Raw genomic sequence first — 26,590 nt, forward strand, 5'->3', positions numbered from 1 at the left:
GCTTGTCTTATTTTTATTAGTTCTGGATCCAGTGAGGTCAACAGCCAAGATCAACCATTGCCCCCACCTAAACCACCGCGGGGCACACACTCTAAGTGAACAGCGATACTTGAATGTCTGTGTTTGTTGCTTTACCGTTCACAATAGCCAGAAAAATATCCAGCCTAGATGTCCACCAATAGACAAACATAAAGAAAATGTGGCACTACACACAGTGGGATTTTATTCAGTCATGAAGAAAAAGAAAATCATGACTTTTTTAATTTTTTAAATTTTGTTTCAATTTTTTTTAGGAAAATGGATGACAGAAGAAATTGGTATGCTAAATGAAATAAACTAGACTCAGGCCAGAACTCAGAAAGCAGAAACAGGCAAATCTTTGTGAATTTAAGGCCAGCCTGGTCTACATAGTGAGTTTGAGGACATTCAGGGCCACATAATGAGACTCTGTGAAAAACAAACAACAAACAAAATCCAAATAAGCCAGAGTCAGCAAGACAAACAACACATGCTTTTTCTCATATTCAGAGTCTATATTTAAATCACCCTCCCTGTGTGTGTGTGATGTGTGTGTGTGTGTGTGTTATATGTGTGTGTGTGTACAATTTGCAGGAGTCAGTTCTTTTTTCTATCCTAGGTTCCAGGCAACTGATGCCTTCCCCCGAGGTCTGTGTTGCAGGCCTGGATGACTTTCCAGAACTCTTCATGGAGCTTATGATTCATGTCTTGGGCAGGACAGGACAGGACAGGACAGGACAGGACAGGCTGGAGCAACAGTCTAATAGAAGCAAGCAGGATAGAATAGTTAGCACAGACTCATCACCAGGATTACTTAGGACAAAAGTGTTCTACCCTGGTGTTGGGGCACATGACTTTAATATCAGCTCTCAGGAGGCGGAGACAGGAGGATATGCCTGTGAGTTTGAGACCAGCCTGGTCTATATAGTGAGTACCAAGTCATCTGGGGCTATATAGTGAGACTGTGTCTCAAAAGAAAATTACGCAGACACAGAAAGTTATTTATTTTCATATTGGTTCTAAAAAAAGAGAGAAAGAAAGAGAGAAAGAAAGAAAGAAAGAAAGAGAGAAAGAGAGAAAGAAAGAAAGAAAGGAAGGAAGGAAGGAAGGAAGGAAGGAAGGAAGGAAGGAAGAAAGAAAGTCCTTCCAGAGTTCATGTATGTTAAATTTACAGACTGTTCCTTCTTGCAGAAAATAGCTAGTCTCCATAGACAGACTCTGCTCTACAATAAAAATTAGGTCACTGGGGCCGTGTGGGAACCTCTCCCTTAGAGAGAGGGGAACATCCCAGTAGTTCGGTAATAAAGGAGCTGGGCAAAGTGTAAGGAGAGCCTGGCAGGGCTCCACATGTACAGTTCATATCGGACTGCACAAAGAAAAACTGCGAAGGCTGGGTCTTCTCTCTCATAAGCAGATCAACGGGCCCCAGAGAGTTCCTGCTCTTCTTTTGTCTTCTTATAAACTCAGGCTATAGGACTTTCCACTGAAATCACTGGCGTGTTAAAAACCAGCAGCTGAGAGTGGATTCAGAAGGCACACACAGGCGTGGTAACTACAGTCTGGAACATGGTTTCCAACATCTTCAAGTGAAAGCAAATCTTTAAAACCTCAGCAATTTCTAAATGACTGTAAAAACTTTGTTTAGAGTTCCATGCAGACATTATAGTTAGGTGGGAGATAGTTTAACAATAATCGGAAAAGACAATCAATTTAGGTTCAGTGGGTCAAGAGAGAAATATAAAAAGAGAGACAGTTATAACTTCATATTTATTAAACTTATTTGAAAAACAAGATTTTACTTGAAGTCTCTCTGCTTTAATGGAGAAAGGAATGGCTCGGAGTAAGGTAGATTACTATCCCCAAGAACCTCACTTTAGCATCTCTAGCTGCTTCACAAGTTTCCAATCTTCCTCGCTTCTCTTTATTAATGACAGCACACAGTTGTTCAAAATAAAGTTAGACCCAAACTGGACTGTGCAGACAGGCATGAAATACACTCAGGATCATCAAACAATGGCACACAGCAAAAACTGCTCTTGTTGTTTATATACAGAATTTCCAAAAGCAAAGTCAATCTAATTGGCCATTAATGTACACATAGGAATGGAGATTAGTTTACAATTACACCCATATTCATATGAAATGAAGTACAAAGATAAATTTTAAATAAATGTTATCTGTGAAAAATCCATAAAATGTGACCAATATAAAGCTCAACTTGAGTGCTTGTTCAATATTTGGTGCTTTAAAAATATTCATATATAAGCTGGTGGACGATATAAAAGGTGAGAGAGGTAAGGAGCCAGTGTCCAGTGAGGGTTACTGTGTAGTGGGAGCGAGCCAAGGGAAGGAGTTCACGCAGGGCTCACACAACATAAATAATCAGAAGTGAATGGCAGCCAATTTACCCAAGGTCAAAGTTCCACGAAAATGAACAGACGTAATGAATACTGAAGTGAATGTCATTCAAAACCATATAGCACCAAGGAACTTTCCAGAGAGGATAAACAAAGGCAACTTTTGATAATGTACTCATACTATTAGCATCCTGTTCTCTTGGCTTCCTCCTTTCAAGACACACATCTTAGCAAATGACCTTAGTTCCTCCCCGTGATGCTGAGTGCTATGTATTTTATAATGACATCACACAACGCCAGTGGAAATCTGTCTACATTAAGTAGCCATTGGATATTAACAACTATTCCTTGAAGGCAGCAGGTGCCGGACTCCAAATCTTGCATCCCAACCCCCACTTTCTCTATGCTCTGAATTCTGCAAGGTATTGGGACCCTCTCCCTCGGCCCAGTGCAAGATGCCTTTGGCTGGGCATCCTGGACATGTTTCCCACATGGCACGTGCAGTGGAGACTCAAGCCAGCGGCTAGTTGACACAGGGACAACAGAAGCAGCAGATGGTCCTGCAGGGGTTCTTCTTCTTGTACTGCACCGCCTTGCGCACCTGCGCCTTGGCCTCGCCCGTGTAATCGAGGGTCTTCTGCACGTTAAGCTCGATGACGTTCAGCGTGTCCTCCTGCTTCTCCACTAGCACGGCCATCTGTAGGAAGAGCTCGTGCACATCGCGAATGCGACCCTCCAGGCGCAGGAGCTCGCGGTGGCGGCTCTCGATCTCGTTGAGCGCAGCCCGCGCGCCCTTCAAGTCGGCCAGCAGGTTCTCGGAGAATACATCCCACTTGCCCTGCTCGAACATGTCCTCAATCTGCTCGCCCGACATGTCCTTGCCCATGATCTCCAGCTGCCGCTGGATGCGGATCTTGCAGTTGTCGCGCTGTTTCATCTCGGCCTGGTTGTACTCGTACATGGCTTGCTGGAAAGCGCGGGCCAGCGCGCTGTACTGCGCGTGTGAGATGCGAGCCACCGCCGAGTGCGCGCCGTGCCGGGCCTCGGCCTGCTCGCTCAGCTCCTTCATGGAGCGCAGCTTCTGGTGGATGCCTTCGCCTCGGGTCTTGATGGCCTTGGCGATGGAGTTGGTGTCGCGCTTAATGCTGCTGAGGCGCCGCATGGACGTGAGGAAGCGGACGTTCTGCCTCCCCAGGCGCCTCACGTCTATCAGAAGCAGCTGGTTTTCATCCTGGATGTCCTGGATGACCCTGTACAAGGACTCCAGGATGTGGTCGGTCTCGAACACTATGTCCTCCCGAGGAGCGTCAAAGTCATTGTCCCCATCTGGGAATTGCTGGTCATAGCTCCTGGACAATTCTTGAAGCTCTGCAAGCCGATCCTTCATTTTGCCTACAAAAGAAACAGCAGTTAGGATCCTTTAATGATGGTCAGATCTGTGCATTCAGAGGGGTTGAAGCTCAATGTAAGGAGCTTGCTCTTAATTCCTTTTCCGTGTGGGCATTAAAGCGGCAAAATGCCCTGTGACATTTTATTTAGAAGTAAAGAAATACCGTGACTCAGACCCTTAGTTATGTTTCACAGCCTCTACACGTCTGCAGTTCAATATCACGGGCACCCCCAATTCAATCAGCAATTTAAACTTTTAGATTGCTTTGGGAAACAATTTCTTTTGTTTGCTTTTTGTTTCTCCACCATGAAATTAGGCACACAGACACAAGGAAAAAAACTCAAAAAGGTTTGTAAACTTTTCAATAAAGGCAGCTTACAAGACTTTGAAAAAGACATTAAATGCTCTGTATTTTGTGGCCAATTGTCACTAGTAAATATATTCTCTTGTACTTAGTACAACTTTTAGCCTATGTGGTGGCCAAACCTTTAATCTCAGTACTACAGAGGCACAGGCAGGTGGCTATCAGTAAGTTGGAGGCTAGCCTGGTCTACACAATGAGTTCTTACAGGCCTGGGGCTAGGGCTAGGGCACTTAAGATGAGGTTCTGCTCTTGCTGAGGATCTGTTTAGTTCTGAGCACTCATGTGTGCCGCACTAACCAGCCAGTCTAACCAAATCAGGGAGTGTTAGCTTCAGCGAGCACTCACAACTGCCTGTGACTCCAGGTGATCCAATACCTTCTTCTGGGCATCATGGTCACCTGCACTCACGTGCACATACCCAAAGACAGACAGACAGACAGACAGACAGACAGACAGACAGACACACACACACACACACACACACACACACACACACACACACGAAACTAACAAAAGATGAAAGGAAAAACCCCTTTATCAAGAGCTGAGCATGGTGGTATGTGCCTTTGGTCCAAAGGCAAAGACTGGCAGATTTTTGTAAACTTGAGGCAAGCCTGGTTTACATAGTAAGTTCCATACTAGCCAGGGATGCTGTGTCAAAGTAAATAAGCAAATAAACGAACAAAGGAATAAAGCAAATGCTGTAAGGCTGCTGAGGAGATGGCTCGCAGAACCCTGATCCCTAAGCACCTGTTATTATAAGCCAGATGTGGCAGGGTACACGGGTGATCCCAGCCCTGGGGTTACACAGACAGGAGGTCAGCCAGTCTCACAAAACCAGGGAGCTCTAGCTTCAGCAATAGACTCTGTCTCAAAAAAAAAAAAAAAAAGGTGGAGAGTGACTGAGGAAGACATGTATACACTCATATATATATATGTGTGTGTGTGTGTGTGTGTGTATACATATACATATACACATACACATACACATACACATACACATACACATACACATACACATACACATACATATACATATACTCATATATACTCATATACTCCCACACAGGCACACAGGCACAGGAACACACAGGCACACGAACAAATGCTTTGAAGCAAAATAACAACAAAATAAAGGCAACTGTAGTACGGTGTTACAAACCAAAACTTGGACACTGAAGTCCGTTGCAAAGGTGCGTAGCTGTGGTTTGAGCTGCTGGGGACGCTGAGGCAGGATGAGCAGCTGGACCCTGGGAGTTCTAGTACATCGGCAGAGATCCAGGAATGACGTCAATGCACAAAAAGCTACAACGGTCACAGCGTCTAGAAGGCCATCTAATGACATGAAGATCCCGCATGCTCTCTCAGGTAGGAAAGAGAGCTACAGAGAAAGAATTGCAGCAGCCCCACATGATTGTCTGAATCAGATGTGAGCAAGATGCATCAAAATGTTGAATAACGATTTTCCTAGAGTTATTGGATAACAGGCAACCGTTGCTAATACTTGCTTTTGCTATGTGTTTCCATAATTCTGTGAGATCTGTACAGATTTTGTAATTAATGTTATCATCTATGTATGACTACGAGGATGACATTCTGTTTGCCAAGGAAGTACACTTGGGTGGCTGCCACCTTCATCTGCTTAAGTTAGTGTTCAGTGGATTCTGTTCTCCCAGATTAATGAAATGGATGCATTTTGATGAACACAGCAAGAATGAAAGGTAGATGTTTTCCTTGCATCTTGCTCAAAGCCTTGCAAAGCACTTTGATTGGAAGGTAATTGGCAAATGGAAAGGATTGACGTACCAGGCTTCTAGGACTCTGCCTGTAGACCGGTTCTACGCTCTCTACTGCTTCCCCAGAGCTGTAAAGGAGCTGTGTGTGAAGACACCTCATTCTCCGCGCGAAGAGCAAAGCAGCGTCCAAAGCACCTAGGAGGAGCTACCAGAAAACATTTAAGGAGTCATTTGTTTCTGGGATCTAACACCCTGACACCATAGGTCCTCCTCCATCAGTAAAGACCTAAGATCATTTGAAGGCACAAGTCTCTCCTCTGTACAGAGATGAGAAGGGCAGAGGAAATGTTCAGACCTTCGGGCAGGTGTTTCAAGGGAACTTTCCCAGTACCTTACTGACAGCACAGGCCTGGGTGGGTAAGTTCCACCCATTAACGTTCTCCCACCCGTTAGCAGCAGAAAAACTACAATAAGAGGGTGTGTGTCACCCAAGGTGCTTCCATTCTGATGATGCCTCCCAAAATGTTAGAACGATACATCTTTGCTGAGGACACATCAAAATGCAGAGGAGGGCACGGAAGAGCAACAGAATAAACTCTATACTCAATAGGTTGATATGTGCCATGAAATCCTAAAAGAGAAAACTATAGGAACTAATAGAAAACAAATCATACAACTCAACCGATCTGAGCTTCTGGGTAGCAAAGAGTAGTATGAGAGCATCGGCAAACTGCTCATAGTCGCTGAGTTAACGTCTATTTTAATTCACTTGACATCAGGTAGGAAATTCCAGAGACGGTTTATAACTCTCAGAAGTCTGCTTCTAACTTTCCTTTTATGCACACATGTGATGTGTGCTGAGAACTCAATATGAGATGGAAGGATTGGAAAGAAGGAGGGGAAGGAAGGGGATTGCTTAACCCTTCTGTTGTTGAGCAATAGAATTCCATGTGAACCGGTAAGAAGGACACATGCTCCACTATGTTCATAGCAGCCTTATTTATAATACGCAGAAGCTGGAAAGAACCCAGATGCCCCTCAACAGAGGAGTGGATACAGAAAATGTGGTACATTTACACAATGGAGTACTACTCAGCTATTAAAAACAATGAATTTATGAAATTCTTGGGCAAATGGATCTATATGGAGGATATCATCCTGAGTGAGGTAACCCAATCACAAAAGAAGTCATTAGATATGCACTCACTGATAAGTGGATATTAGCCCAGAAACCTAGAATACCCAAGATACAACTTCCAAAATACAAGAAAATCAAGAAGGAATACCAATGCGTGGATACTTCATTCCTCCCTAGAATAGGGAATAAAATATCCATGGAAGGAGTTGCAGAGACAAAATTTGGAGCTAAGATGAAAGGATGGACCATCCAGAGACTGCCCCACCCGGGGGTCCATCCTGTAATCAGCCACCAAATGCAGACACTATTGCATATGCCAGCAAGATGTTGCTAAAGGGACCCTGATATAGTTGTCTCCTGTGAGGCTTTGCCAGTGCTTGGCAAATACAGAAGTGGATGCTCACAGTCATCTATAGGATGGAACACAGGGCCCCCAATATAGGAGCTAGAGAAAGTACCCAAGAGCTGAAGGGGTCTGCAACCCTATAGGTGGAACAACAATATGAACTAACCAGTACCCCCCAGAGCTCGTGTCTCTAGCTGCATATGTAGCAGAAGATAGCCTAGTCGGCCATCATTGGGAAGAGAGGCCCCTTGGTCTTGCAAACTTTCTATGCCCCAGTACAGGGGAATGCCAGGGCCAAGAAGTGGGAGTGAGTGGGTAGGGAAGCAGGGCGGGGGGGGGGGGGTATAGAGGACTTTTGGGATAGCATTTGAAACGTAAATGAAGAAAATATCTAATAAAAATGTGGGGAATAAAAAGAATTTCATGTAAGAACGCATAGAGAAGAAAGGAGATGGTGGCACCTATGTGGATTTCAGCCATAAGGAGACAACAAAGTCACCTGCAGCTGTCTGCACTGAGTTCCAGTGATTCTAGTGTATAATCAAATCTGTAGCTCATCCCACAGACTCCTCTCATGGGAGCTTTGTGGTCATGAAAGTCTCACAGTTCTAGAGAACCTTAATGGCTCCCCAGGCTGAAGAGAGGACAGGGCCAAGAAACCACAGGGAAGGAAAGGAAAACTTTCGGCCTCTTCCTCTACCAGCAAGATGGTGACTTCTGAGGATGGAGAGAGGCTGCGTATGAAAATGAAGATCAGTTGAGAACTCACCTCCAGTCTAGTACGTCATGGAAACGATCCAGAAAGCCCTAGAGGTAGCATAAGCAAGGATGGTAGGGGCTTATTAGAATCACTTCACTCTCAGGCGAACAGTTAAGGCAGACACTAACAAAAGGGCATTCAAATGGACACTGAGCCTCATAATCACATGGTACCTTGAAGTTCATTAATAAGTTATCTAACGGGATTCAAAATGAAGGATGACGTGACTCTGTTAGCTAAGTACGTGAGACGTTGGGACCTGGATCCTACCGTTGGATTTGGCCCATAAAATCTTGTTATTTTCTAGACATGGCTCAGCTGGTAAAGTGTTTGCCACCCACGCATGAGGACCTGAGCTGAAATTCCCCAGCACCCATGTAAATATCTGGGTGCCGTGATGCAAGTCTGTAGTTACAGCTCTGGGGTAGCAGAGACAGGTGAATCCCTGCAGCTCTCTGGCCAGCCAAATAATTTATTTAGCACCAAATTCAGTGAGAAATTCACTCAAAAACTAAGGCAGAGAGAAAATTGGGAAGATATCTAATGTTAACTTCTACCCTATACATTTGCACATATACACGTGTACCAACATCTACACGCACAGGCACGCTCACACGCACACACACACACACACACACACACAAAACACGTGAGCATACATCACACAGTGCACCATACACATGCTTGCACACACACATTTTCTCTCATATCAGGAAGCATGACTGAGGATCAATGAATGGGGATGGTAACTACAAAACTAACATACCAGATGTTACAGAGAACGGCCACATGTCACTGTCTCTGCTTGTCCCTAAGGAAACATTCCATATACACAATGTGTAGCAATAACTGCTTATAAAGGAAAGGCTTTATGTACATTCACCCTATAGCAACAAAAAAAGAAAGTTGTTAATTGTTACAGTCTAAATTAGGTCCCTTTGAAATGACAAAGGTAACGCCATCTTGTCCTGGCTTCACGTTGTGTTTGTGTAGAGTAGTCCTCCACCTTCCTGAAACTGCAGCCCTTTAAAACAGTGCCTCGGGTTGTGGTGACCCCCGACCATAAAATTACTTTTATTGCTTAATAACTGTAATTTTGCTATTGTTGTGAATCATAACACAAATACCTGATATACAGATGGTCTCAGGCCATCCGTGTGAAAGGGTTGCAAGCCACTGGCTCAGACAACTCTCAGCCCTCCACCTCTCTCCACAGCGGTCCCGTCCATCTCAGCACCACATTTGATATTTTCACAGCCTCGATGTGCTCCAGAATTATTAACCGAAATAATTAAAATAAATTAAAATAAACTAGAAAAGAAACTAAAATAGCTAGAAAAGAGATAAGTGAAAAATAATTGGCTCGTCTTGTCTAAAATAATTACCATGCTCTGCTAGAAATGAATGTTTCAAGGCTACTCTGACCTTCATGTAACTTCAAGATAAATTGTGGCCTTTGTGGTTTTGGCCTCAAAACTCTGTATGCCTGGGTTTGGGCACCAAGAGACTTTTCAGAGTCACAAGCACACTCTTGGTCTGGCCCTCAATAAAAAGGACTTAGAACATTGAATTGGCTTAACCAGTGGGGTTGACAGTAACTATCTTCTTCATGTGTGAAAGTTCTGACTGTAGCGTGTCAGAATGTATCTGTATTTGGAGCTGGTGATGGAGTAGTTAAGTTAAAGTTAAAATGAAGTCTTTGGGAATGGATCCTAATTCAATGTGGCTGAGAAGGAGTCAAACGGGAGAAGTTCTGTACACACACAGGGAGACTAAGAAAAGACAGCGTTAATCTGTAAGGCAAAGAAACAGACCTCAGAAGAAACAAACCTTGCTAAATTCGCCATTTTTCTACTGCTGTGATGAAACGCCCTGACCAAGCAGGCTCATAGAAGGAACAGATTATACAGCTGTACGGTTACCTAGGGATGAGAGCTGACCAAGGTGGGGAAGGAGCAGGCAGGAAGGCAGGAGCAGGAAGCCAAGGGCTCACATCTTGAACAGTGAGTACAAAGCTGAGAAAGCAGACTCAAAATGGTACAAGTCTTTAAACTCTCAAAGCCCATCTCTACCGACAGTCTTCCTCCAGCAAGGACACACTTCTTATACCTCTCAAACAGCGCCACTAACCGGGGACCGAATATTCAAATACCCAAGACTTTGGGGAACATCCCAGTCAAATCACCAAACCTGCCAAAACCCTTAGATTGGACTTACAGTGTCCATGAGCTGTGAGGTGTAAGTTTCCAGTGCCAGGGCATCCAGACTTTTCCCACTGTGATATGATATTACCATCTACAAAGTTCACACCAGAGAGTCACATACTGATTGGGTTATAAAACAAAAACAAACAAAGAAACAAAATAACAATAACAAAACCACCACCGCCACCAACAACAACAACAAAAGTAACTCATAATATTTTAAGTACACTTATAGTTTTCTCCTTGACCTCCATTAATAGCTGTCTTTGGCTGAATGTGGTCGGCAAAGTGGACAGGCCTAAAAGCCATTCATACCATCATACTTTGCCATGACATTCCTCAAAAAACCAACGTATACATCAAGGACAAGTTGTCTGACACCAATAAATCAAATCCTTCCTGGTTTCACAGCCTGTCTCCTGGACCTTGACTTGTAGTGAGAAAAATCAGACACGGAGATGCAGAAAGCAGAGTAGAGGGAGGGCCAGGCTGAACCATGAGGGGTTTGCTACAGAAGTGAACTGGAGAAGAGGGGAGCAGTCCACACTTTATTCTGGTCTCACGAGTTTGGTGATTTTCTTTCAGTATGAACGTTAACTACACGTTTAGACACAGGAGCTTGGATTATATGTAGCATCCAGCTATTGCTGAAGCAGGAAGCAAGCATCTTGTCACCGAGAGAGTATAAATGATCACTTTTGTATAATGACGAAGCTCTTATTTCAGGTTTTGGAATATATAGCTGTTGGGCCTCAGCTTTATAGCAAAATTTAAACACTAGAAAGAAATGACAGCTCCAGAGGAAAAGGTCCTTTCCTAGCCCACAGGAGACCCTGGGAGAAGCTCCCATCGCACCCCTTCTCGGGTGGATGAAGCCACGCAGGCTACCCTGCCTGGTAAGCTGAGCATGCAGCCCTGCCCACACAGCACACACCCGAGGTCACACCTGCTCAGCTGTGATCACCCTGTACAGACCTAGCTCAACCACGTGCAGCCCCTCCTGCCCAGCCACCCCCGCCACAGTCATCTGGCTGGGAACAGGACATTCCACTGTGTCACAGAAGCTAGCCCATAAGCACACACCCTGAAAAGACAACAAAAGCTCTCTCCCCAAAAGGCTGACTCAAGCCCATGAGGAATCATCTCACTCATTGGTGTAATCCTCGGTGCTCTGCTCTGCTTCTCGGTTTTAAAAAGTGACACATCAAAAAGTGACATATCAAAAAGCGAGAAAGCCCTATGCCCTCCCACCCCCAGGGACAGAGTCTCTCTGTGTAGCTCTGTCTGCTCTGGAACTCACTCTGTAGACCAGGCTGGCCTCGAACTCTGAGATCTACCTGCCTCTGCCTCCTGAGTGCTAGGATTAAAGGTCTGCACCACCCCTGCCCATCAAGAAAGTGTTCTTTTATCTTTTAAACATTATAAGCTTGAAATATTTTCTCGCTGCTTTTCAAGGTAATTAAAAGAAAGAAAATAAAAAACAATTGTTAAAAGTGCATTTGTCAAACATATATTTAACATTCTCTTATGGTTCATTCAATGCACAAGATGAGGGTTTAAAGACCATTCATTGAGATGGAGTATAATTATTAAAGTTAGAGCTACAAGAAATAATAAAAGTGTTTGCTGTGAAAGTCTCTCCTGGGTATGGCCGCATAAACAAGACCAGAACAATGGTAAAAATCAACAGACATGCTAACATGGAAAGGGGAAAGTTTCATGGGGTGCCATCCCCAGCAAAGAACTATGGGTAACTAAGGATTGTGGGAGAGGAAGAAGTGGTCAGCCCTGAAACTGTATACACAAACAACAAAAATGGACTCAGCAAGTTGTGTGTGTGTGTGTGTGTGTGTGTGTGTGTGTGTGTGTGTGTGTGGGCACTGAGGCTTGCCCCATCTTACTATTGGGGACATTTGTGAGGAAGCTGGAGCTAGCCTTCTGGAGAGTGAGGACCACACAAAGAGAGTGGCTGAATGACCGAGCCAGGAGAGGACAGGGGAGATCTAACCAGAGATGGCTTACTCTGGAAAACTTATGTAGACCAACTCATGTTACTGTCTCAAACATAAGAGATGACCAACAGCTATCTGGGGGTGTTTTATTGTCCCCAATACTCACTGATACACTTCTCTTTGGGTTGTTCTGCGCCCCCCAATATATTCTTCTTTAATCCCAAATTGGGAAGCTGACAGGAATCACAGAAAAGTCATAATTTTTTGGAAAGCTAATACTCATGAGTTTTAAAAAATTTGTTAAAACTTGAAATGAAAATATAAGCAATACTCCAAATGATCATTATAATACTAAAAGGGACATTCCTTTTTTTTTAAGGTTTATTTATTTATTTTGTGCATACGAGTACGCTGTAGCTATCTTCAGACACACCAGAAGAGGGCGTCAGATCCCATTAGAGATGGTTGTGAGTCACCATGTTGTTGCTGGGAATTGAACTCAGGACCTCTTTAAGAACAGTCAGTGCTCTTAACCACTGAGCCACCTCTCCAGCTCTAAACAGGGCATTCCTAGTGTCATCTGTTAACCTTTAAAGACAAGTTGACATGCTTATAATTTGATTCCTTAAGGAACAAATCTAAATTTTTTTTTTGGAAATAAAAAATTTACTATATTTATGTATGAAACTTCCCACATTGAAAATTGTGGTAGAGAATAAATAAAAGATGTGATGGCTACTTGTGGTCTCTGCAGACTCATAGTTTTGTGTGTGAATGCACGCACATGAAATAAAGGTACATATTTTGACTACACATTATATTTGTGATATTCTATTCACAATTTATCTAAACTTTCATGTAAAAATACATTTAGTTTTTCAAAAAAGGATACATATCTTAATGAATCAGAGGACAGCTCTCTTTCCTGTTGAAAACTGAAGTTTTTCACAGCGAGGAGACAGTGAGCCTTAAAGAGCTGCTTCATGGTGAGAGGCAGCTGCTTTACATTGCTGCATGCTCTTCAGGAGCTGGGGAACTGCTTCCTGGTCCCAGCGAGGGAGGCACACGGGCCAGGAACTGTGAGCTGGGGACAGCACACAGATAGACACCTGCTAACTGTAACTCTGGCCAGGGTTCGGTCTGATAAGAGGTCAGGAGAACTTGAAGAGCCAGTTTTGGTGGAAGTGGGTAGTTTTGGTTTTCTCTGTGTAGCTCTGGCTGTCCTGGAACTCACTTTGTAGACCAAATAAATAAATAAATAAATAAATAAATAAATAAATAAATAAATACTTTGTCGTTGCCACCCGCTTATATCAGTTCCCGAGATTCGTAGGACCTTAATTGGCTCAAATAACTAATGCAGACCCGGTAACCATGTATATTAACAGCACATTTGCCAGGGTACTATTAACAGCCTCTGGTTTACTTCATCTGAGGCCGTAAGCAACCTTAACATCTGTTATGGGTCATTATATTATTCAAGTTTAAACATTTTTAATGGAAGCAGGGTCATGTGTGCTGTGGCGCATAGCTGGAGGTCAGAGGACAATCTGGTGGGGTCAGTCTTTCCTTCCACTTTTGAGTGTTCCAGGGATTGAACTCAGGTCACGAGACTTCCATAGCAAGTACTTTACGAACTGAGCTATCCTGCCAGTCCTATTTGAGGTTTTAAATAATCTTCGTCTCTCTCTTTCTCTCTCTCTTTCTCTCTCTTTCTTTCTTTCTTTCTTTCTTTCTTTCTTTCTTTCTTTCTTTCTTTCTTTCTTCTTTCTCACTCTTTCTTCCTGTCTTTCTTTCCCTTCTTTCTTTGTTAATAGTCTAAAATCTCTTTTTTTCCTGTTTAACTCTTTGTAAGAATATAAAAACTTAGAATTATTTGATATAAAATATAAACATTTTCCATTATCTAAATAAATTAATCATTTATTAAAATAAGTGTCATGACTATAAAATAGCCCATGACAAAAAAAAAAAAAATCTAAAACATCCCCTTCCAGATACCGTTTGTCCTAGCAAGTCAGGAACACTCAGCAAGCATATTTAGAAGCATTGACCCTGGTGATATGAAGTGGAGAGCCTTTCTCTGGTGAAACAGAGAGTTCTATGAGGCTGCTTCTGGAGAGGCACCTCCTCCAGCATCACAGAGAAAGCCATGGGGCACATTCCACCATCCAAAGTGTTGCATAGGTGCAGCTAAATAAAATGATGAGGGGAAACCTGGAAAAGAAAAGAAAATTCTAGAAAGGAAGAGAATGTTCTCAGGTGCTTTTGTGTTCTCATGGTGAATAGTTACTCTGCTTGCACACATTTCGGAAACCAGGAAAGGACCAGGAGGTATAATCTGAGGCCTCCTAACCTCATGACTTAGTCTTTGGCTTAGCTCTCATTTCTAATCTTTTATTATTTATTGTAATGGGGATGTTACACATCTCTGTGCATATTTGTATATGAATGCATGTGCCAAGTAATAGCAGCTAACTGACTACCGGGGAAGCAGGACGCGTGGCGAGTTCCAGAACATATTCATGTAGTAACACATGGTTCTGCTTCTGAATATCGATTTAGCTTAAGTTCGGATACAGTTGTATTGGGAATGGGGGTGCATGGCTGGCTAGAAAGGGTGCAAATGATCTAAAGCATCGTTAATGCCTAAAACAGAAAGCTCAGAAAATTGTGACAGAAGTATGCTATTTAGAGACTGAAGGCACACATCTCAAGGGGTTGGACATGCTTGCCTTTAATAGAAATGCCAAAGAAGACTGAGGTTTTTGCCCTCTCTCTCTCTCTCTCTCTCGCTCTCTCTCTCTCTCGCTTTCTCTGATTATATGTTTCATGGAAATAATTGGCTTTCCTCGAATATATAAGTTTGATGAAAATTAAAAAATAGAAAAGGAAGAAAGAAAGGAAGGGAGAGAGAGAGAGAGAACTGGGTAAAAAAGACAGGCCTATAATCTCATCCATTACAATTACAAGAAGGAGTGGCTATGGTAAGAGAATCCCAAGTTCAATGCTTGCCTGAACTAAAGACCGAACTCAAGCCCAGGTTGGCCAGTTAGTGAGACCCCCCATTCCAAAGTAGAATGTGAAAAGGCCTGAGGGGTATATATAATTCAATGGCAGAGTGGCTGTCTAGTGTGTGAAGAAACTCTTCATATTTTAAGTGTTTGATTGAAATAAACCCAAACTTCCTACAAGGCTTTAAATTTAAAAATCTGAAAAGGAAAATGACCCTGAGCCAGCTGTGGTGTACACACATGCGATCTCTGCACCAGTGAATTCAAGTCCTACCTCCACAGTGAAATCCTGACATGGGGAAGGGGTGGGGAGAGAGAAAGAGCCTAAAATAATTGCCAAGGGGCTGGGTGATGGCTCAGTCAGTCAGCAGAGTGCTTACATACAAGCTTCAGGATTTGACTTCAATTCCCAAAGCCCACATAACAAACCAGCCTGATGGCACAAACCCAGCCCTGGTATCCCATCCCAGGTGAAGAGGAGACAGGAAGACCTGGGAGCTGGCTGGCCAGACCACCTAACCTAATCCAGGAGAGGCGAGAGAGCCCGAGGAATGACCCCACAGAAAGTGTGTGCATGTGCACATACATGTGAAAAACACTAAAATAAATAATTCCCAACTAATGAATGGCTAATTTTTTTTATAAAATGAAAACATGGTAGTAAGAAACAGAGGAATCCCTGGCTGACATGACTATCATATGACAATAATGAAGAGTATAATACTTTGTAATATAAAAATACAGACAACTGGATATGAGCAAAACATTGAGGATCATTACATACAATTACATGAAGATCAATGGTATGTGAACACACACCCATCAGAAAAATAGTAAGAGGAATTTAAATGAGGCAGGCTCTCATCCTTGGCTGGCAAAACCTGAATTCTCTGTGATCTTTACCATAAACTCTCTAGTATTATAGAGAAATTATATATTTAGAGATGTGAAATCAATAAGAGAAACTCTGGTAGGAGATTCATAAATCTTTATCTGTCCTTTAGAATAAGGATAATGGTCTGAAGAAATCCCAGCAGAAAAGAAAACCAGGCATACGATTTAAAACTGGAGATCTTCACGCAGCAAAAAACAAATAACGAGACACTAGTTAGCAACTTAGCCCAAAATGAGGGAAATAATAAGAATACAAGATCTGGATGCTACTCATGGTGTTTATGGTGAGAATATCAGCGGTGGAATATAGACATGAAATCATCAGTGAGCCAGAGACAAAGACGTTCACAGCACTCAAAGTTCAAGAAATTGCCCAATTCAATACCAAAAAGGACGTTGACTAAACAGGACATTCCCCCTTTTTTTTTTTTTTAAGATTTATTTATTTATTTATTTTGTGCATACGTGTATGCTGTAGCTATCTTCAGACACACCAGAAGAGGGTGTCAGATCTCATTACAGATGGTTGTGAATAATCATGTGGTTGCTGGGAATTGAATTCAGGACCTCTTTAAGAACAGTCAGTGCTCTTAACTGTTGAGCCACTTCTCCAGCCCTAAACAGGACATTCCTAGTGTCATCTGTTAACCTTTAAAGACAAGTTGACATGCTTATAACTTGATTCCTTAAGGAACAAATCTTATTACCTAAAAATATTTTTGGAAATGAAAAATTTATTATATTTACGTATGAAACTGCCCCACAAAATTGTGGTAGAGAATAAATAAAAGATGTGATGGCTACTTGTGGTCTCTGCAGACTCATAGTTTTGTGTGTGAATGCACACACATGAAATAAATGAAGAGAGTAAATAAAAAAGAAGAGATTAAACTTGAAATTTAAGTCATCATAAAGGTAGGCAAAGAAAATGCTGGGCATATTGTTAACTCAACTTAATCATTCACATTACACATATGTATCAAATGTCACAGGGTACCACACAAATGCACAAATATGATTTATCATTCAAAATAATACTAATAGTGTGTGGTGGTTTAAGTGAGAAATGTTCCTCATAGTCTTAGGCATTTAATCACCCAATCCTTAGCTGGTGGCTCTATTGGGGAGGCTGGGGTAGTATATCCTTACTGGGGAAGTATGTCACTGGGAGTGGGCTTTGAGAGTACTAAGTCCCACCTACTACTAATTTACTCTCCCTGCTGTGTGATCAAGATTCAAGATGTGAATTCTTAGCTTCCCGTTCTATCCACTATACCTCCCTACCATCATGGGCTATAACCCCCAGGAACTCTAAGCCGAAACCTATTCTCTCTTCCTTAAGTTACCTTTGAGCTTGCTGTTTTGTTACAGCCACAGGCACGTAACTGATACAAAACGATTGGCAATATTAAATCCCAATAGTTAAAAAAAAATTAAGAATTCATCATTTTTCTGTGCTCAGATAAGCTTGTAATCAGTGAAAAACAAAACAAAACAAAACAAAACAAAACAAAACAAAACAAAAGCCAGCAGGATAATAATAAAAGATGAGGAGCTGGCCAGAAAAAAAGAAAAAGGAAGGACCCGGCTTAAGCTGCTAAACTGGGTGGAGTCTACCAGTTGCAACACAGGAATTGCAACCTCTCTCCCCTGGTTGGAAGCCAAGTTCACAGGGGAGAAGTCAGAATAGATACAGCTCTCAGCACCTGTGCTTCATCCCTGGGGACATTTAGGACAAAACCTCAAGGGTGACTCTCTTAGGCCAAGCCTAACAATCTCTTACTTAATAATAGTGACTCTAAACAATATTTTAAAGGCTATGTCTATTAGATTTATTTACTTAAGGATTTATTAATTTGTATTCTATGTGCAAAGTGTTTGCCTGCGGGTGTGTATGTATGTATGCAGCATGCATGCTTGCCGTCTGAGGAATGCAGAAGAGGGGGCCAGGTTCTCTGGAAGTGGAATTACAAACGATCATGCTGTGAGTGGCCATGTGGGTGCTGGAAAGCAAATTTGGGTGGGAGCAGCTCGTGCCTCTAACTGTGGTGCTGTCTCTCTAAGCCCCACATTTGTTTACTCTTTGTGTGTGCGCATGCATATTGTAGACATTAGTTTTCATCACTATGTGGGCCCTGGGTTGGAAACTCAGGGCATTAGGCCTGGTGACACATGCCCTTACTCACTAAGCCATCTTGCCAGTTTTATATACTTAAAATTAAATTTAGAAAGTCTACAGATGGATGCATTTCAGAGCTCTAAGTTTTGTTTGTTTGTTTTTGATTTTTTGCCACTGTATATTACACACTGGATATTAAGACCAACTTCTAGCAACAGCAGTTTGCATAAAACGTGCAGAAACTTCCTTCTCTGTTGCTTCCTACTGCTTTCACTCCACAAATGAAGAAGTCACTGTCTTCTTTCTTTAGCAGCATCACCCTCCCAACATGCCTATGCTCATATGTGTGCACACACATGCACACACATACACTCACACACAAATATACACATGCATACATATACATGCATATACATAAATACACATACACATAAATAAACACATATGTATGCACACACACATACACTCACATACACGTACACATATATACACACAGAGAGATAGTCATACATACACACATACATAATACATACATAAACACACATGTATGCACATATTTATACACACATATATACACACATTGTTATACAAACACACTCACACTCATATACATACATACACATACATAAATGCACATGCATGCACATGCATACACATATCCACACATACATACATATAGTCATACACACACATTCACAAACACACTCAGATAGACACACATACATGAAAGAAAATTCTTGCACATACACACAAGTACAAATGTACATACATTTGTATGCCCACATACCTATGTGAAGGATCTCAACTTTGATCTACATACAGCGAATGATTTTCCTTTGTTGAAAAGGGGCCCCTTGTAACAAAAGCCACCCTCCCAGATTTGATTTTGGTGTGAATTGGTTTAATTGAAAATGTGACATTTTCTCTGACCTCGGACTGGGTCTGTGAACTGACACGCCCAGGGCTTCCTCTTTCCCAATAGTCATCATGTTCCCCTGGTGAACGGTTTTCAACACTGTCTCTTGCTGTTTGGGTTCTGCCTGCTGGTAACCTCCATGGGTCTGGGGCTGGGCCTAAATCTATGTCTGCTGTGTTTGTAATGTGCTCTGAAGTATCTAACATGGAAACCCTGATAAATAGTTTCAGAAGATGTGCCCACTACAATGGTTCTTTTCAGTCACTTTTGTGAGTCACACACCTTGGGCACAGGTAAAAGAGACAGTCTTTGCCCTCATGTCGGTAATAAATGAGAAGTGTGTAGTGCCCAGAGAAGACTGTGAAACTCTGAGAAAGGGACATCATTTTAGAGAGCACAAGGTCTGAGGTAACTCCAAGGGGCTTCCAAGAGGTATCTTGCTAGGGGAAAACGAGTCAGAGCTATCCTGAACAGAGGCCTGAAGCATGCGTGGAGGGCACAGCAATGACACCTGCCAGACTCCTCAGGACTGAACAAAACACCAAAGGCCTCCTTTACCAGGTTTCTCTGCAGATATCTAATGTTTCCTGCAAAGAGCTGATTCAAAATCAATATCTATCAAGTGCTTTCCCCTTCCAAGAAAAATTATTGCCCATTTCTGTGAGTCAAACGATGTGTGTCCTGCACCTATGAATGTTTAATCTTCCTTCCCAAGCGATCTCTTACATGCTTTTAGACGGTCATTAAGGATTAACAACAGCACTTTAACATTTTCTCTGCAATAGCACTTCCTGGAACTTCTTCCTATCCTAGAAGAGTTCCTGACTCCTATAAGCTGACCTTCCTTCAAGCACGGCTTCTCAACGAATTTGACCTCTCTCTCTCCATCTGAGATGAGAAGACACCAGAACAGAACCTCCTTTCATCTCTTCCTCCAATCCCCCAAACAACCCACACTGAAAGTTACCAGTTAGTAAGTCTTGTAAAGACTTTGAGTGACATACAGCAGTGTCCAAGACCTATAAGCTCAGAGAGTGGGCCACAAATGCTTACTCTGAGAGTTTGTTATCAGCAAAAATCACAGAATGCCTAGAATGGGGAGAAGGCTTTGAGCGAGCCTACCAAAGCCAACCATAACAGTTGCCCATTCTCGTGGAACTCTCAGCAGAATTAAGGAAGCAAGACCAACCCACATGAAGTAGAAACCCAAACCTTCCACTTTCTATTGAGAGGAATACTTAATGAACCACAGGCAGTTATAGGAATTCAAAGACACCAAGAGACAGTGTGGGTTGTATTGCCTGAGAAGGCTCGGTGCTGCCCTCATGCAACAGGCAACTATCACTTTCCTGATTAATCTGAAGGGTGGAAACATTTAATTCACACAGGAAGAAAACATGGAAAGGTATCAAGTTTTATAGATCTAAACAGTTTAGAGCATTACACTTGGTTAAATTTGAGAACATTATTAACCCAATGTTAACCGTTTTGAAGGGTCCAACATGAAGGTCAAGACCATGTTGAAAAAAACCAGAGTGTTAACCCAAGTCAGATCAGATCAAATTACCAAACAATTAGAATGGTGTAGAGTTGGTGTTGAACTTGGCAGAGGGTGGGGGACAGAGTATTTTTGTGAGAATACCCTTTTTAGGACCAATGGAATCTACTCAAATGCCCGAAGTACAAAGCAAGATCTCAGCAGAAAATAACTGAACCATTGGTCCAGCTAATGCCAAGAGGAAGCAGATACAACAGAGTCGGCTTCACTGCTCAAGATTCTGGAAGTCAGAGGAAGGAAAGTAGCCGTTCAGAGTCAAACCAAGATGAAATAGGCATCCGAAGGCAGATCACAAGCGAGGAATGTAAGATTTGGAGTTTCTATGTCCCTGACTTCATTTCAGTATTTACCCACAACCTGTTGGTTAGTACCTGGGCCCTTGGCCAGTCTTTCTACAGCCCAAGCACACTGAAGCTGGACATTCAGCACTTAAGAAACAGCTCCATGGGGCTGAAGAGATGGCTCAGTGGTGAAGACCGCTGAGTGGTGAGCCTTAGTGGAGTGGTGAGCCTTAGTGGAGTGGTGAGCCTTAGTGGAGTGGTGAGCCTTAGTGGAGTGGTGAGCCTTAGTGGAGTGGTGAGCCTTAGTGGAGTGGTGAGCCTTAGTGGAGTGGTGAGCCTTAGTGGTGAGCCTTCGTCCAGAGGTCCTAAGTTCAATTCCCAGCAACCACATGGTAGCTCACAGCCATCTGTAATGGGATCTGATGTCCTCCTCTGGTGTGTCTGAAGACAGCAACAGTGTACTCATATACATTAAATAAATAATATTTTAGGAAGGAAGGAAGGAAGGAAGGAAGAAAGAAAGAAAGAAAGAAAGAAAGAAAGAAAGAAAGAAAGGAAAGAAGGAAGGAAGGAAGGAAGGAAGGAAGAAAGAAAGAAAGGAAGGAAGGAAGGAAGGAAGGAAGGAAGGAAGGTAGGAAGAAAGAGAGAGAGAGAAAAAGCTCTGTAGGTCAAAAGCTCTGAGCATCTTTAGATGTCCTGAATCTTCACAAAGATATTTAGTCCATTATCATCATAGTGGGCAACATGGCAGCAGGCAGGCAGCCATGGTGCTGCGGCAGTAGCTGAGAGCTTACATTTGGTCTACAACCATGAGAAAGGGAGGGAGGGCAGAGAGAGAACATTAATTAAGAATGGCATAGGCCTTTGAAACCTCAAACCCAACATCAGTGACACTCCCCCTCTAATAAAGCCACACCCTCTGATCCTTCCCAAGCAGTTTCATCAACTGGGGACCAAGTATTCAAGTATATAAACCTATGGAAGCCATTCTCATTCAAACCACAACATGAGCAACTTATGGTAACTTCAGCTGTATTACAAGATGGATCCCCTAATTCTTGGAGGAAAAGCAGGAGAAAGATGCTACAGAGTAAAATAGAGGTCATGAAGTGTTCATATTATGACTGCAACTATTCCTGTTCAGAAAAGAATTGTGATTTTTTTTAAAAAAAAGGTTGTAATTTGCATTTAGTACAAAGTCTTAAATGCTATTCATTCATTTATTCCTTCAGAAAGTGTATCATCATGTAGAAAAGTTCAATAATGCCAACTGTGGAGCCAGGTGCTTGGGATCATTTTCCAATGTGGTCAATCATTAACCTTCTGTAAAATAGCTGGAAAGCTAATCACAGGATTCCAATGAGGAATGAAGGACTTAATCTATTTACTGAGCCTAGAATAAGTCCTGTCCACATAAGCACTCAATACATCAGCCTTACTTTGTTTCTGTCTCTTTCTCTCTTTCTCTCTCTCTCTCTCTCTCTCTCTCACACACACACACACACACACACGGTTGTAGATGGATGGGCAAAAGATTGAGGCAGGAACCTGGAAGCAGGAACTGAAGCAGAGATGATGAAGGAATATTACTTACTGGCTTGTTCTCCATCCCTTGCTCAGGTTGCTTTTAAAATATAACCCGAGACCACCTACCCAGGGCTGGCACTGCCCATAGTGGACTGGGCCTTTCATATCAATCATTAATCTATAAAATGTCCCACGGATATGCCCTCTGGTCAATCTGATGGGTTCTGCATGTTATACTAAGTCAGTTCTCTCAACTCCTCCTTTTGTTTCCAAGCTCCTTCCCTACAGATTCAAGCCTCTTTCACGTTCTCTTCTCAGTAGTACCATAATCTTCTAAGGGTGTGGGCGCTTGAGTTTATTCATGAGTGTGTGTGCATGTCTTCAAGTGTGTGCAGGTACACATGTGCTGGCATGCCTATGGGGCTGACACTGGTGCCTGAGCCCTCTCACAGAATCGGGAACTCATTGATCCAGGTGGACTAGAAGGTCAGCAAGTCCCAGGATCCTTCGGCCTCCACTTAGCCAGTGCTTTCATTACAGGTGACAGCTGTTGGGCCTACCTTCTACACAGATGCTGGGGAATCAAACGCAAGCCTTTCTGCTCGTGTGGCAAGCACTTTATAGTGTGAGCACTGCCTCCTTTGCTTCGGCTCTGTTTTAAACATTCCTCTCATGCTGTGTGTTTTCTCTGAGGCCTCCTCAGAATAAAGTCCTGGGGCTTCCATGGCACACGGGCCTAGGCGGTCTTATCTTTCCTCCTTCATCTTTCTGCCCTCCCCTCTGCTCGTCCCCACTCCCCCAGTGCCCAGGAAACAGACTGGAGCTTCCTGACCACAGAACGCTGCTCCTTCTGCTGGGCCACCCACCCTTCCAAGCTCCTGGACAACCCTCATCTACAGTCAGGTTCACTGTTTAATCAACGCTCCTTTCCGCTAACCATGAGTCAACCTGTGCCAAAGCCCAGAAATGCAATGCTGAATAACACACTTTTATCTTTTCTTTCCTCTAGAAAATGTGCCTCTGAGGCCGCGGAGGGAGAGATGAAACGTAGAGATGAAAGCTGTTAGGTTGGGCAGATGCCCTTTGCTAGTGGGCCACCTCAGAGGACTGGGAGATTAGGTCCTCCTTAACCCTGGAGCTTCCGGTCCAGGAGACTCTAGTGAACGCCTGGCACCTGTTTATGCTGCTTCCTGTGCACACATATTTAAGATAAAGTTTAAATTCACAAATTATTCACAGCAAGAGATTAACAAGAATTAGAGGTGGAACAATTGCAGCAATATGGTTATAATTAATTTGGTGTGGATGTTTTTCCTCTCAGAGTATCTTACTGACAAGTGTGGTGGCACCCACCTTTAATATGAGTTCTCAGGAGGTAGAAGCAGGCAGACAGATAATTTGTGAATTCTGGGCCAGCCTGGTCTGTGTGGTGAATTCCAGGCCAGCCAGGGCTACACAGTGAGACCATGTCTCAAGTAAAATAAATCAAAATATACTACTACTATTCTGGAACTTTCTATTTCAGAGCTTGGGTAGCAAAAATCATGGGAGTCAAGCCAGTCCTCAGATGGGGAGCAACTATTGTATCAACTGGTGAGTAGACAGCTGCTAATCACTCCTAAGTCACTCTGGTGTTTAAAAGAGTGCCCCCAACTGCCCAGGGATGATAACAGAGACTGGGTTTGCCTTTACACAGCTGCTAAGTAATGTGAAACATGGTTAATTCAAACACTTTAAAAGCCATGCCTTCCTAATGGGCTTTTAAATCATAGACATATGCTAATATGCTTTTTAAATCATGCATGTATTGAATGAAAACTAGGCTGCCAACCAAGACAAGCAGATGATGAGAACCCAGACCTTCCCTTGCTGTCCCAGCAGTGATCCAGGATACTCTGATCCCCCACACTGGGGCACCTTCTTTGGGTATAAATTTCCCATAGCATCCATCTCACGGTGTTGGATGTCCAGGAGAATCTGCTCAGCTGTGGCCCTGGCTGCCAGGATAGCATTGTGTCCATATTGCATGCATGGACCTGGATGAAAAGGCTGGAACAGACCAGAACCTTGCAACTGCTGTCTAAGGCTGACCTCAGCTCAGCCAGGATATGCAGTTATTCCTGTCTCTACTGAGCTCCTAGATAGGGAAGTCTATTTCTTAGAGCCTTTATCCAGCCTCAGGGAGACTCAGCATCTTAATGTCTGGCTCCAGCAACCATCTACTTTCTTCAAAAGCTTCTATATGTTTTTTTTTAAGGCACTAATTTGGTAAAAATAAACTTTCTGAAATATTTTAAATTTCAGAGTAACTTACAATCACTTCATTAAATGTCCAGTTTCTACCAACTAGTGAAAACAACAGCCAAATGGTTATTGGATAAAGAAATTAATTTTCTCTTCAGCTTCTGTGGGAAAGCACATGATTTTAAGGGTTTATCTCAGATCAGCCTAGTGACCCTAGCTGGCATGTTGTCCCATCAGGCGCTCTAGGAAACTGAAAACTTGAATAGTTACTTCCTAGGCCGCCTGCCCCAGTTTGACAGTACCAGACTGAATCTTCGGTCTTATTCAAAGTACAGGAATCCAACCTCACTTTTCAAAAGCGTATTAACAAAGCCTTGCAATTGTAGTAGACTTGTGACTCATTTGTGGATACCCGTGTAGAAACAACAGCTCCTCCCTCTGCTGAGAAATGGCTCTAATAAGTGTGAGAGTCACAGGAAGTAAAACGCAGGTCTCAGCTGATGTTCGCGGAGCCAAAGAAGCCAACAGAATTCCGTGGTGTGGTTCTCTAAGCAAAGCCATCAGATCGGTTTCCTAAAACAAACTACCCCAAATCCTCCGTGGGAGCTGTTTCAACGCGGTATCAGTGTTCCTGTATTTCCTGGCTCCTGAGTCATACTGTCAAGTTCAAGTGGAGAAGTGTCCATTCTGATGTGTTAGAGAAAGTGGCGACCGAACTGAATAAAACACCTCCATTAAATAAAAACAACAAAAATTCAAAACAGAAGTTGCCTCAGGAAGCTTCAGAGTCAGTCTACATTTCTGAAGCACTTCTGATAACGCATTATATTCTTAAACATAAAAAAAAAAAAAAAAAAAAAAAAAAAAAAAAAAAAAAAAAAAAAGCTCTCGGCTCTAGGTGAGAAACCCAAAGCCTCGTCCTGAAGGTACCTAGAGGCACAGAGGGAACCACACCCCAAACCCACCTGCAGCTGCGCAGCATCCCTGCCAGCGCGGTCCACCACTCCAGCCAACCCCGAACCTGGGTCCCCGATGTCGAAAGAGTTAGAGAGCTAAGCAGACTCGCGGGACAAAACGAACCGTGATCCTGCGGGGCGCTGATCCAGCGTCCGGACGCCGGGAGGACACCGCGGCGTGTCCCCGCGGCTCTGCCCCCTCCGCTTCTTGCTGGCCCGGGCTGCGCTTCTCAGCCGGGGTCCGAGCCCTGAGCCGCAGGGCCGCGTCTGGTGCTGCTGGCTCCGCCCCTGCCGCGCTGAGGCTGCACAGCTGGGGACCAGGGCCCCGCCCCGGGGACGCCCTCGGCTAGGCGCGCAGCTTCCCGTCCCGACTGGGGTCGCCACGCTGCGGGTTGCTGGGAACCTAAGCACGAGCCTTCTTCCCCTCCTGTGCACCCCGAGATGCTGCGGGCGACGGTGTGGACCACCCGGGAACTTGCTCTTTCTTCTTCCTTGCTCTGGGATGGAGAGATGGGCGGGGCGGGATCCATCGGACTTTCCGCGGGAAAACCCCTCAGCGCGGATGACTTTTGCAGTCCAGAGTAGTTCCGAAACTAGGGCACTAGAAACCGTTTCTGAGCGTGGGTGTGGCTGCGCCAGCGGGGACCCGCACGACTGCCTAACCCGAGGTTGTGGACCACGTAGACACTGAGCCCCGCCTTCCACTAGCCCCTTCCTGCCTGCTGTCAGTGGGACACCCACAGGAGTATTGCCACGACCTTGTCCTCGTTGCCTGGCACCCTACTGGGGGCTCAGAAACAGAAAAGGGGCATTCTG

The 26,590-nt window shown here is 43.5% G+C and overlaps 1 protein-coding gene across 6 annotated transcripts; it reads right to left on the bottom strand.

Annotated features, from left to right (window-relative positions):
- On the bottom strand, window positions 1-26,282 carry Stx11 (syntaxin 11). 6 transcript variants are annotated; one of them, XM_006512886.4, is made up of 4 exons: window positions 25,784-26,282; window positions 5,936-6,070; window positions 5,292-5,510; window positions 1-3,767 (listed from the first exon to the last, which is right to left on the bottom strand). In XM_006512886.4, the coding sequence occupies exon 4, from the start codon at window positions 3,760-3,762 to the stop codon at window positions 2,899-2,901; it is 864 nt and encodes a 287-aa protein (XP_006512949.1). In that variant the 5' UTR covers window positions 3,763-3,767; window positions 5,292-5,510; window positions 5,936-6,070; window positions 25,784-26,282; the 3' UTR covers window positions 1-2,898. The 6 variants fall into 6 exon arrangements, with proteins under 6 accessions (XP_006512949.1, XP_006512950.1, XP_006512951.1 ...); XM_006512887.4 differs by lacking the exon at window positions 5,292-5,510 and having other exon boundaries at window positions 25,899-26,281; XM_006512888.4 differs by lacking the exons at window positions 5,292-5,510; window positions 25,784-26,282 and adding an exon at window positions 8,119-8,141.
- Between the last annotated feature and the right edge of the window lie 308 nt (window positions 26,283-26,590).

Source organism: Mus musculus, chromosome 10, assembly GCF_000001635.26.
Source record: "Mus musculus strain C57BL/6J chromosome 10, GRCm38.p6 C57BL/6J".
NCBI classification, from domain to species: Eukaryota; Metazoa; Chordata; class Mammalia; order Rodentia; family Muridae; genus Mus; species Mus musculus.